We start from the raw sequence: 13,507 nt of genomic DNA on the forward strand, positions 1-13,507 counted from the left end.
ATGTTGTAGCACTTTTGTAAGCAGGAGAGTTAGTGCTGGTGTTCTGGCCAAATGCCAGTTTGAGTAACTGTATTCTGCCCCTTTAATTTCCCCTGTAATTTTAGAGCCTGTTTTGTGCCCTGTGTGACCTTGGATGGCCTGGAAAGGATTCAGATTTAGAATTTCACTTAGCTGTATTCTTCACATCCTGTCCTGAAATGTGTTGTACTGTTGCAGTATGCTGTGAAACGACTGTGTTCCATCCCAGAGGTGGCAGAAATGATCCCCTTGTGTATAGTTTGTAATCTTTTGAGAGGAAAAAGTGCTAAATAGACATCTTCTACTCATCATAATTTAGTCGCTGGTTTTGCTTTAGTCACTGGTTTGCTGTACATGAGCCTTATCTTACAAGGGTTATTTGGACCCTTTCTGCCAGCAGCAGGTGGTGAAAACTGTGGAGTTGGCCATGCTGCTTTCTAGTAAAAATCCACTGTAATAGAAGATGTGCATTTTTAAGGACAACCCTACTGTAGTGTTATTAGCATGTAGAGCTCTGGATAGGGGATTTTTATGTAAGTGAATGCAAATAAGTTAAATAGAGAGCTGTGCTGAAATACTAATGTTGGGAATAGAACATTGCCAGAAATGTAAAATCCTACCATTTACTATCAGGAAAAGAAAATGCTATCACTGACCTTTAAGATCTACCCAGAGAGAGCAGAGGCACTATACAGATACTGATCTTATGCGGGCTGATACATGGGACCAGGCTCTCTTCTCCCACCAATTTTACACTAGTGTTACTTCATTGACTTCTGTGGAGTTATTCTTGGTTTACAATCATGTAGATTATGAGAGGAGAATCAGCTAATACTTTCTTCACCAGCAGCACACTGTCCCTGATTCTCCTCTCACTTACCCATGATTTACACTGGTGCAATCGTATTATAAGGAGAGAAATTACCCATTTTGCATCAGTGTGTACAATGAGAGGAGAATTAGGCCCTTTGTGAGGACATATCTTTTGAGGAACTAGGGAATAATTAGTGAGGACAGAGGAAGGAATCTGCATGTAATTAATAGTCTGAAGAACTATTGTTTCAGAAACTCTCACTTGGGAAAATGACTTGTTTGTAACGTCTCAGAAGCATGTTAAATATCCTACTGCAGTGCTGTCCGATGCAGTCTCCTTAACTGAGTTCAGCTTCACATGAAGATTTTAAAATATTGCAGAGTCTAGGGTATATGTCCCACTTTAAACAGAAGTGTCATCTGTTCTTCAGTAGAGATACTGATGGGGGAAAGATAGAATCTTAACAGACCTGTCTCCTGCTTTTCTAGTTTTTTCACCCTGAACATAAGACCATGGAAAGTAGATAGAAGCCTGGTATCAGAATGCTATGGCGTGTTTAAAATATTCCTGCCAATGACTTGTGAAGCTTCTGAAACCAAAAGAAAGAGTTTGATGGAGAAATTGCATGTAGGGTTGGAAGCTTTTGACTGCCATTACTTTGCCCCAGCTCTTTTTGGTTCATCTCTGGAATAGCGTGCCCTAATGGCAATCTGTGGTAAAGTTGCTGGGATGACTGTAGTTATGTTACTCAGCTGCAGCAGTCTAATCAGTTCAGATGAATGTGATGACCCAGCTTTACACTGAACTATTTAAGGCTTCATCTGTTTGGTCTCTCTTCAGAGAATTCGATGATGTCTAACAAGATGTCGGAAAATATTAATATTGGCTCCATGCCAAGCGAGGCAGGTCCCATAATGCAGCAGCATGAAGATGGTGCAGAAAATGTCAAAGGAAGAGAAACTGAGAATAGGATCATCTTTTATTCTGGTCCAGCTAAACTAGGTTTACTAAAACCTTGTGTGAGTAGGGGATGGCAGTCAGGCTGTAGGCATTAGAGAGGGATACACTGACTCATCAAGAAATTGCAGTCATTCTGTCATAGTTTAGTTCCTTATTCTGACTTGTTGCAAAAGCCAAACGCAAAGCATTGTATATAAAAGGAAAGGATTATATCTCCATTTTCAGACCAAAACAAAAGCAGATTCCATTCAGACTCTGTCCTCTGTGTTCTCAGAACAGAAGCATTTGAAATAGCTGCCAAAGGCTGTGAGAATGAAATGAGAGGATTTGGGCCTCAATTGCATGACTCATTTTTCTAGTGCTTGCTTGCTAGCTTCCTTCCTTCCTTCATCACCAGCATGTTTTAACCTAGAAGAGAGAGAGATGGTTCACTCACATATGAGAGTGTGGTTCAGTAGGATTAACTCTAGAGGTTCTTCTTAAGTGCTCCACTTGCAGTCATTAACATACCATAGTTTGAACTTCTCTTGGCTAGTAAAATTTAAGCAACTCCTCTCCTAGATCTTTGACATTGCCTGATAGAACATTGACTTCCTGGGAACAGAGCCTTCCTGTGGTTGGTTGGCAGTAGGGGAGGCATGGAGAAAAGAATTCTTGAGAATGACTTGACTACTGTTTTTGACCTAGGCCAACTTTCATATGCCACACTAACAATGTATCACAAATACACAGTGTCATCAAGTACTATGATGACAACTGCCATAGGTGGCAACTATCATATTAGGGTGCTCATCCTTGTGGTAATAATTTTTAATAAACACTGTTAGCTAATGAGATGGATAACTTACTGCCTCCATATGGATACCATGCTATCTTATGAGGTTTGGTCTGGTTTTTCATTCAGGGCATGTTTTTAAGAAGATAACCATCTTATTTTACTGAAAACAAACTGATCCTCCCTCCATTCATTTCCATGGTTTAGAAAGACACAGGCCTACCGTTAACTGGGAGGTGGGAGGTGGTGTGGGGGGGAATCTCTCTAGTCCTGTAACACTAAATGATTCTGAAACTGGCGGTAGATGCTGTACTACTTTGGTCAGTGTATCAAAGAAGCATGATTACAGTCTGTCAGCAGTTCACAGACTGTGATCTGTGAGACACCAGTAGTCCTTATGGGCCTTCCTTGGTGGAGCATTCTGAAAAACAAAGCGCTGCTTCATTAGGATGAAGCGCTGAGGTACTGGAAGAAGGGGCGGATTCCTGGGAGGATCATTCTCTTACAAAGTAGTCTGCACAAAGATAAAGCTGCAATAAAGCATTAGAAATACTTCTACTGTTACTCAGGTCTGATGTGAACTAAGCCTAGTTGGTAATACTTACTCAAAACATTGCCCTGAAAGGTGGGCAAGCAACATTAGCTGGAGATAAAGCTCAAGAAAGCATTCTTGTTTGCGGTCTTGTTTCCACATGGTTCGCTAGCAAGTATCTTTCCTCATTGTTTCCTGGATTCAGTCTTCAGTTGTTTTACCTCTCTTTCTACAATTTATGTTCATTCTTTCCTTTGTCCTCCACTCCTTTGTTCCATGCTGTGTAAGTGATTTGACTTTTTTTTTTTTAATTTTAGGTTTGAAAGTGTTAGTGAGTTTACTTCAGAGCTAGAAGACACTGATGATCCAGCAGCCTATGTCACCAACTTGACATATTACCACCTGGTCCCATTTGAGACGGATATTTTGGACTGAGGCTTTCCAGGGACCCAGTCAGCTAGCATCCAACTGATTTCTTTGCTCATAGACTCTGCTATCCCCTTGCTCTTCTATGAATAAAGCTGTGTGATTAAAAACAGCAGAGAAGTTGCTGCAGATATGCCATGAAACTGATTTTGCAGCCTAGCCCTTCATTGTGACTCAAGGAGGTACCTTGCAAGGAAGTAACTGCTTCAATAAACTCCTTTTTCCCTGAAAGGAATGTAGCAAGATCTTTGGGCTACTTGGGATCCAAGGAAATCATCTTGGCAAAGGCCATGGCAACCACTACACTGACAAAACCATAAGCAATCGTGCTGTCGTTTGGCACCGGTGGTCACTGGTATACAATGCAACTTGTACAAAAGACTACCCATATTAGCAGCTTCCTGTCTTAAAACGTCACCACAAAATATCCCCAGATGTACCGAGTACACTTCCACTCCGCCTTTATTAGAAGACCACCTCTGTTAAGCAATCAACATTTGTCAGTCCCTTTATGTGGTCACTTAAGACAGGCCCCATAGTTTGTTGTCTGTTCAGCTGTGAGATGACAGGTGCCTTACGTATAATGTTACAAATACCATAGAGTGCCTACAGGAAACCAATGCACAATCTGATTACTTTACCTCTGTTAATCCTTGGGTGTTGTTTAATCATCCGAGAGCTGACTTCTTTCCTTTCCTTTCCTGAAATAGGAGAGCAAACTGGCATGGCAATGGAAAGCTTATAATGCTGAGGTACCTTGAATTACATCAGAGTTCTGGAAAGCTGATAGGAAGGCTGAACTGCCTTGCTAAGAATGGTCAATGTATGCCAGGCACTTGGATCTGGTTTTTCTCTTGGACCAGGAAATCTGAGCAGTGCTTGCAGTTGTTTACACAAGATGGATAATTACCTTTGTGTATTACTTTCCAGGGAGTGGGGAGATTTAAGCCCTGTTGGGACTGAGAATTAAAGATAAACTGCAATGTATCTTACGAGGACAAGAAAAAAGAAACCACCGCAGCTCAGATAGTCTGCTTAACCCACTCCCATATACCCAATGGGCCTGATTCTGATCTTGCCTACACTGGTTTCATACCAATGAAATTCTATTCACCTCAGTGGAGTTACTCCAGTGTCAGAGAGAGCAGAATCAGACCCCAAAGGCTCTTTACTACTGAGTAGTACAACATTAACCTCTCTTAGAGCTCAATCTTGTAAATTGCTGAGCACCCTGCACTCCCAATATGAGCTCAACACCCTGCATGATCAGGCCCTGACCTTTCGTCAAGCATTTAGTGTAGTAATGGCCAGAATTAATTTAAAGAGATATGAACTGAGAAGAGTGCATTTTGAGCTGGTTATCTGCACAATGGCTTTGCCTTGGTCCTGAAGAACTTGGCACAGCTCCTCTCCGGTATACTCTTCAGTGCTCTGTGTATAATAACAGTAAACAGAATTTGCTAATGTACATAATAAATTATTGAGAATCCTAATTCCTTTACACAGTATGTTTTTAAAATATATATTTAATGAAATAAAATTACTCACCTTAAGTATGATAACTTCCATTTAAAGTGTTGACTTCCATTTATTTTTCATGGAGAGTAAGTCTCTGAGACCTGAGTCTCTGCTTTTTCCTCCAATAATTTTGGAAACAGGTTAAGTAATTGCTGCTTTTTCTGTGCTGCTTGTGTTCTCATGCTGCAGATATAATTAATACCCAAGTGAAAGCTACAGGGCTGGGTACTGATCTCACTTCTGTACAAACATGGATTAACACCACTGCCTTCTGTGGAGCTGCTTGGGATTTATACAGGTGAAAATGAGATCAAATCTGGCATCTATAGTTTCTCGGGGTGGAGGAGTTCCTTAAACTGGAATGTAATAGGAAACTTCCTTTTTTCGTGTTCTTGAACTAGATTTATTTTCTTTGCCCACTAACTACAGTTCTTCAGTCTATGCTTCCAGCTGATTATTACTGGGTAGCCGCATTATCTAATGGAAGGGGCACTGGTGGACCGGGAATTGGGAGATCTGAGTCATGTTCCTTGCTCTGTTACTAACCTGCTATGGGACCTTGGGCAACTATACTTCACTGCCCTGTGCCTCAGTTTCCCCATTTGAAAATTCTGCCTGCTATCTCCATTTTACAAGTGCCTACGCCCCACTGACATCCCCTAAGACATAAGTATTCTTGTAAATGTTATCTAGTGATACTTACCTACTTTTTGTAAAGTAATTTAAGATGTATGGATAAAAAGTTATATTAAAGCTATGTATTATTATCACTGAGTTTAAAAGCAAGTGACCTCTTTCATAATGAGGAAACAGGTCAAGCTGCAGACAGGAGAGAAGATGTTGTGGGTGGGTCGTTTTATTAAATCTGTGAGATTAAGGTTTAGTTCATAAATAGAAGTTGCACTGGTTTCAGATAACTGTTCTTTAAAACTATTTAAATTGGTGCAAAAGGCTGTGTGACTACACTTTATGAAATAACCCCTTTAGTTAAATAGATGCAACTTTCTCATGTAGATGAGGCCTTAGTCCCTATACCAAACTTAAATTTGGAAAAGGATAAAATATTAATCATGACTATGTCCACTTTTAAAATTCAAAATGGATCTAGGGCTAAGTAAAAATCAAGTAATAGTATGAGGTGTGTAGGAGTGTTCACCGCCACACAGTCAGATAATGTTACGTGTATACTCTATTACACACACAAAACACTACATTAAAAGGATCTTATGAAGGTTCCAAAGTCAAGCCCTCAAAAGTTTGCTGGTGCAGCCTTAATTCGTCCCCTGAGCATGTATGTGTTATAATTCAGTCTTTAATTACATGGTCACATACTATTTTCCCACAGGACCCCTACCTCATTCAGGCTGCACTGGGCCTGCACTGGAGCTGAATCCGGGCTGTCTAGTAAAGGAGATTGTTTTCTGTAGGACTTTTGCTTTATTTGTTGCAGAAGTTGGAAGGTGTGTAGTGAATGAGGCAGGACACTGCAGGAAGAGAAAGGATGCACATAAAAGGTTGTTACAAGGAGGAGGGAGAAAAATTGTTCTTCTTAACCTCTGAGGATAGGACAAGAAGCAATGGGCTTAAATTGCAGCAAGGGAGGTTTAGGTTGGACATTAGGAAAAAATTCCTAACTGTCAGAGTGGTTAAGCCCTGGACTAAATTGCCTTGGGAGGTTGTGGAATCTCCATCATTGGAGATTTTTAAGAACAGGTTAGACAAACACCTGTCAGGAATGGTCTAGATAATATTGTCCTGCCATGAGTGCAGGAGCCTGGACTAGATGACCTCTCGGGGTCCCTTCCAGTCCTATGATTGATTTTGTGGTGGTGTAGTTTTGTGTGGGGTGTGCGTGCATGCGCACAATCTAGGTTGTTTTTGTTTTTGTTTTGAAAAAGCAAAGTGAAAAAACAGAAATTCCATCATGTGGCATTGTATTGGCACAGACGGGTCATCAGCAGGGTTGAGACTTTAGATCTACCACGCAGATCTGTGGCAGTTGACCTAACACTAACTGATAGAGGATGACAACCTACTACTGCTATGTGGACTAGCACTAGAGGAGGATGGGGCACTGCCAGTGGGTTTCAAGGTATTTGCTGACAGCAGAGGAATGGTGAGACTCAGGAATATTATGTTCTGTTCCAGGATCTAAAAATGAGTATGCTTTAGTGGGCATAGATTCTTCTGCCCATTCCCCTGAAGTGGGACCCCTCTTCCCCACCCTGGTTCCTCGCTCCAGTCCCATTCTTCTCACTTAGCTAGTCTCTACTCCTTAGGTGTCTCATCCCAATTTGTTTGCCTCGCCAGTCCCTGTTCTTGCCCTGCAACCCAGATCCTCATCAAATTGATCTTCCCATCACCTCCTTCTCCCTGCCTCTGTGGTTCTCAGTCCCAGTCTTCCCCACCTGGCTCCTCAACAAAACTAATTCCTCCCTGCTTACTGGCTCTCAGTCTCCTGACCCAGCCAGTCCCAGAGTCCTCCCCACCCACCAATGTCCAGTCTCAGTCTCCCCTCCCAGACTCCTTGTTCCACATGCGTCTGCCTCATCCAAGATGCCTGGGAGCCAGCAGGGAGCTCACTGAGAGCACAAGAGTCACAGAATCCCTGCTCTCAGTTCAGGTGCAGCCCAGAGCTGCAATTGCAGGTCCCCGGGAGCATGCCCAGTACAGACAGAATCAGTGGGGAATTGAGCCAATTAATGTGAAACACATTAGTGCGTTTTGGAAATAACTCCCCTATAGTCTGCATTACTGCTACATGTAGACAAGCCTTTAGATGATATAAGCCAGGGAGCAGGAACATCAGCTATATAAACAGAAATTCCATCATGTGGCATTGTATCGACACACATGGGTCATTAGCAGTGTTGAGACTTTAGATCCACCACACAGATCTGTGGCACTTGATCTAAATGTAACCTGTAAATACAAATGCATATTGCTTGAGTCAGAGGACCTGAGTCTTTACTCAGGGACCCAGATCCTGCACTGCAAAGCAAAGCATTTCAAAACCTGGTTGCTGGCCATAAAAGGATTGGCCTACCATAGCAGGGAGATCCACTGATTGCACAGAGCTGATGCAGCAACTCCTTTGCCACTGCTGCAATAATGGGTAGAAGAAAAGTGTAATTCCCTTCTGTTCCCTGGTTTCCACATGGGACATTTGGGGCCACTGGCAGCCAATGCAATTTAGAGTAGCCTTAATGCTGCTCTAAATTATGTTAGGGGACTAGCTTGGCATACAGTCAAGATTATGGGGATCACAAAAGCCTTCTTTGTGCATGTACACCAGCTTCACTGTGTGTCCCTGAGTTGTAGCTGAGGAGTTGGGCCACTCATACTGGAACAAATCAGGAATACCTCCATTGAGATCAATGAAATTACACAGTATAAGTGAAAGCAGAAGGGACCCAGGTTTTCAATCTCTAATATTGAATGTCAAGAAGCAAATTAGATAAACTGGCAGCAATCAGTCAGGTTGGGCAAAGCAGGAGCTGATGGGTTCCTCAACCACATTGACTGGGGCTAGGGTTGTTTCATCCCTTGGAACTTATTATTCCATTGAAAGAATGTGCCTGCAAAGCGCAAAGTGAAGCTATGACTTTAGTGATTTTGCCTATCTATTTCTGATCTTCTGTGTTTTTTCGAGACTCCTCCTTTTGTGAAATAGCAGCACATTAAGGAATAGGAAATTAGTTATCTTAAACTTACGCTTTTGCAATCACACTGGAACCCCTTGATAACAAAGTTGACTTATTTCAGGAAAAAATCTTTTAGTAGGAAAAGGGAATACATGACAAAATAACCCCCTTCCTCTTTTCTCAGGAGAGGAAGCAGGGATTTCTTTCCTCTCCTACAGTTGCAGGGAGCGCTGGCAGCTAGTAGTCTTCCAGAAGCTTCCATATTTTCATTCATTCCCACCCGAGAAGAGCTGCAATGAGTTTGAAAAATTCCTCCTTGAACCTTGTCTACACTGGGATACGACCTGGTTTCATCCATGGGTGGCCAGGCAATGGTGTAACTGCCTCTCTGCAACCCTTAGCACAGGCGGACACAACCACTATTTGTGAGGTGGCGCTTACTCCTGCTTGAAACCAGGCTGAGCTCCTTAAGTGCAAACTGTGGCTCTCCTTGCCCACATTAGGTTTTGCACCAGTGCAGCTACATCACTGGTTGCTCACTGATGGCAGAGATGGAGGCCAATGTAAACAAGGCCCATGGAACAAAGGCTATGTCTATACTATGGAGCCTAAACCAGCATAGCCCCATAGTGTATGCCAACAGACATGGTTTTTCTGTTGGTGTAGAAGCACCACCTCCCCATATGACATGAACTATGTCAGCAGAAGCACTTTTCTGTCAGCATAGCTGCATCTACACTGGGGGTTTTGTCAGCAGAGCTGTGTTGCCTGGGGGTGTGGTTTTTTCACATCCCTGACATAGCTATGCCTATAAAAGTTTTTAAATGTAGACCATGCCAGAGGGAACCTCGCTCCTCCTTCCTTCTTTGCATCTGCTAAACAGGTGGTGGGAAAATGATAATCCACTTGGGCCATGTCTTCATAAGGGAAAAAAGGTGTCTTTTTAACACGTGTTTAAATCCTAGTGTGCAAAAGGAAGTTGTCAGCTAACACATCTTGGGCTTGTCTACATGTGAATGCTTTTACCAGTTACACTGGTCCATTCATGGAGGTGTGACTCCCACGTAGACACTGGGAATGTCTACATGGGGAAAATCAGGAAAGTTAAACCAGATTAACTAAAGGAGTGAATTTAAAGTGCACTAGCTGAAGCACATTAAACCGTGTTATTTGGGGTTGAGAGCACTCACACGGGTTTAATCCTGTTTAAGTTTTATGAGTGTCCCCGCGTAGATATGCCCTCTTATTCTGGTATAAACACCTACATAAATTAAACCCCTTCTGAAGTGCTATAAACTAAACCAGAAAGGCACTCTTCTACCAGAAATGAGTGTTCATATGGGCAGTTTTTCCTGTACTAGTAACTGAAAGCCTGTGCTGTTGGATGGCTGTAATTCATAAAGTTGTATGTAAAAAAAGCCAAAAATGACTACGAATTTAAAAATGGGATTGTAACAGACCGCATATCTCAGTGAAGTCCAATCCTGGTGATATTCCCAACAAAAATATATCTCAACTGTTTGTAGCTGTTTCCATCCCTTCACAGTAACTCAACAGCCAGGCTAGGCTTCCAGGTGATGTTTGGGGCTAATGTGTGTGCTGCTGGTGGTGGTATGTGGGTGGTTGTGATGATTTGTGTCTAGGGGGGTTGTGTTCATTTGTGCATATGGTGAATGAGGGGTGTGTACTGCTGTGAGGAGCTCTGTATGTTTGGGGTCATTGTGTATGCTGGTTGTGTTATTTTGTGGATGGCAGTTGAGTGCATATCTGTGGAGATTGGGCCAAGTAATCCTCCATCCATGCAGCCTCCCTCACGTCACCAGTGAAATTGTTGCATGTAAATTAGCTGTAGAGTATGGGTTGTGAATGTGATTGATTGAGTGACTGTTGATATCACACTGGGTCTAGGACTCTGGGCATGGCATAGATAGATGCCTTACTGTAGCTGAACACCACACAGGTGTAATTAATAAAGTCAAAACTGGCTGAGAACTTAAAAATTGGATAGTAACAGACTGTGAAACCCAGTGATGACTCAACCTGGTGATACTTAAACAAAACAAGCTCTCAGGCATGCTTGTAGTTGCTTCCATTGCTTCTCATGGACTTTACAAACATTTTAGACTTCTAAGTTATGCACAGGGTGACATTCCTGCAATCTGACTATATAGATAATGGCATCAGTTTAAATTCACACCTAAGCTTTATACTTGCATGACTTGTGTGTGTATATAAGGTCTTAGATGATAAAATAAATCTTAGGGGAAAGTTTAGGGTTTATCCTGGCCAGCCAACACATTTAAAAGTACAGCATGCTTTGTCTAGGATTGTAACATATTAAAAATCCGTCTTTTTTTCCCTTTAGTGAAGGTAAGGCCTTGGAGTACAACATTTAACATGTATCTGGTAGGTGTTAATTGCTGCAATTCAAAGTGATAAATACATAGCATAACCCGATTGCTTATGGTGAAGCGTCACACTGAGTGGAAATGCAGTGAAGCGCTTCTGGGACTTTGATTTCACTTCATAGAGCTGGATTTCACTAAATTAAAAAAGCTTTCATGTGAAGAAGGAGCACAGAGATTGATTTAATGATGAGCACTGTGCCTTAAGGAAGTCTTTGTACATAACACGTTGAGGTTTTCTGTGGCTGTTGTTAGGAAAGCAATTTTAAAATCATTTGGTGGAAACATTCCCTGCAATCCTTTGCTTATGTACTTAAGGTAGGAACAGTTTTTCCTTTTGATTATTTTGTGTGTGTAATTCTTTTCTTTCTTTTCTTGTATTTCCACTTTCAAGTCCCTTGAGTAACTAAAAAACTAGATTTTTTTTCTCCTACGTTTTTGGAAATGTATTAAATTTTTTCACTACAGCACACAAACATAAGCAGAGCCCATGTAGTCCACAGCCCTGGAATCCTCCCTTTATTGTACAATTCTGCTCCTAAATCAATATTTTTCTTTTAAACAAAAACAAATTTACATTTCCAGCTTTTAAAATTGAGAAGAAAACCTTCCAAGTGTATCCAATGTAGTGGTGTCTGCAGGAAGCCAGGAAATACCCCTGCAGGTGGGTCTGCTGTTCCCATTCTTTTCTGTGGGGGTGTGTATTCTGAAGTCTAATGATGAAAATGTATTTTTCAGCACTGTTTGTTAACTTCTGGTTTTGGCAGGAACATCCAGGCAATGCTTTTATCCCAAAACTCCTTCCATAATCCTAAATCACCTCCCATATGTTCTTGGCTGTCTAAAGCCTCTCTGTCCTTTGCCTAGCTACCACAGGGTCTGGCTTCCTCCAACAACTTCTGCAGACTATTTGAGTTGTGAATGATTGGACTGACAGTATGTTGAAAAATGAAAATTATGGGGCATATTAAAATTTGAATATACACAAGGTATATTATACTCTTCTGTTCTTTGTTTTCCTATTAAATTAAATAAAAACCTTTGGTGAAATCCTGGCCCGCAATTAAGTCAGTGAGAATTTTGCTGTTGACTTAATTGGGGCCAGGATTTCAAGCACATTCTGAAGTGCTTTGAATTTGGACCCTAAGTCCACATGTGGTCTCTTGTTCCTAAGTCTTTGCTCAGATCTGTTTTAATGCTGCTTAAATAGTTGACTTGATACAGTTCTAAAATCCCATTGTCCTGATTTCTTTTTTTCTTTATTGGGGGTGGGGGGAGAGAGGAGTCTCTTTTGGAATAACTGTTTCTTTATGTCTATTACTTTGGAACACTGCGCAAAAATAGTGGGCTAAACAGTTACTGCCATGAGAAGAATAAAACAGTATTCAATATAGTCTAGTGGTTGGATCAGGAACAAAGGATTCATTTCTTGGGGGTTTGAAGTGTTTCCCCCCCAGTTATTAAACAAGCTGACATTTGAATATTGTCAAAAATCTTAAGGAAGTAAGGAAAGAGAAGAAGGCCATTCAGCACCAGATATTGTCCACTAACCCTTTTATCATTATTAATTATTATAAGCAGCATGTTTAAATGTCTCCTGCAGTCCAGTCTTTCATTATGATTCCTGATTTCTCATTTATATCTGCAATAGTTCATAGAGCAACAGCAGATTTTTTTAAAATTCTATTTTCTAATTCCTAAGATAAATGTTTACTCCTGTGTTACATACCTACCTATAATCCTCATGATCATTTTTCTTTTTTAATGTAAGTATTACAGTGATGAAGTACAATATCCCCTTCCCACCACCCCCAGATTACTCAGATATTGTTATTGGTCAGACCCAAGTTTCTTTTATCAGTTTAACGGCATTCTAAGGGAAATATTTGCACACAGATGTGTTGTTCCAAAGTTTGACTGCACATTGAGTATTCAGAGCTTCAGTGCTCTAGAACAATTGTCTCTTGTTTGTATAATCGTTCTTGTCATATTTAACAATTTCAGCTAAGACATACATTTAGGGATTTACGCAAAGGGAAGAAATATATTAAAATGGTATTACACATAAGTGTCCGTGCGTAACAGTAATGGAAATCACATTCCGCTAAAAGTTTATGGTAATTGTGAGGTCTTGTGAACTAAATGGAAATACTTATCATATAATTATGTGTGGGTTGGCAGTTTTTGGGTCTCTGAACAAAACCCCACTGATCTGTCTGTTTGATAGCCCCAGAATCCACATTATCATAGTATCAGAGCACCTCACAATCCATAATGTATTTATCCCCACAACATCCCTGTGAGGTAGGGAATTACTATTATCTCCATTTCACAGATGGATCAACTCGCAAACTGTAAAATAGGACTTGTTGGCTGGAAACCCAGCTACTAAATTGAGAAGGTCACTCCTTTTGC

General features: G+C 41.1%; 2 protein-coding genes across 2 annotated transcripts in view; both read left to right on the forward strand.

Moving 5' to 3' along the window:
• The window catches only part of PXDC1 (PX domain containing 1), a 30,726-nt gene extending 25,633 nt beyond the window's left edge, over nt 1-5,093 (forward strand). Inside the window, exon 5 of the mRNA XM_073332169.2 lies at nt 3,417-5,093. Within this exon, the coding sequence (XP_073188270.1) occupies nt 3,417-3,534 (118 nt within the window). The 3' untranslated portion in view covers nt 3,535-5,093. The remainder of the gene's footprint in view (nt 1-3,416) is intronic.
• The window catches only part of LOC140907042 (tubulin beta-2 chain), a 455,502-nt gene that overhangs the window by 108,037 nt on the left and 333,958 nt on the right, over nt 1-13,507 (forward strand). The gene's annotated exons all lie outside the window — the stretch shown is intronic.

This window comes from Lepidochelys kempii, chromosome 2, assembly GCF_965140285.1.
Source record: "Lepidochelys kempii isolate rLepKem1 chromosome 2, rLepKem1.hap1, whole genome shotgun sequence".
Lineage (NCBI taxonomy): Eukaryota > Metazoa > Chordata > Testudines > Cheloniidae > Lepidochelys > Lepidochelys kempii.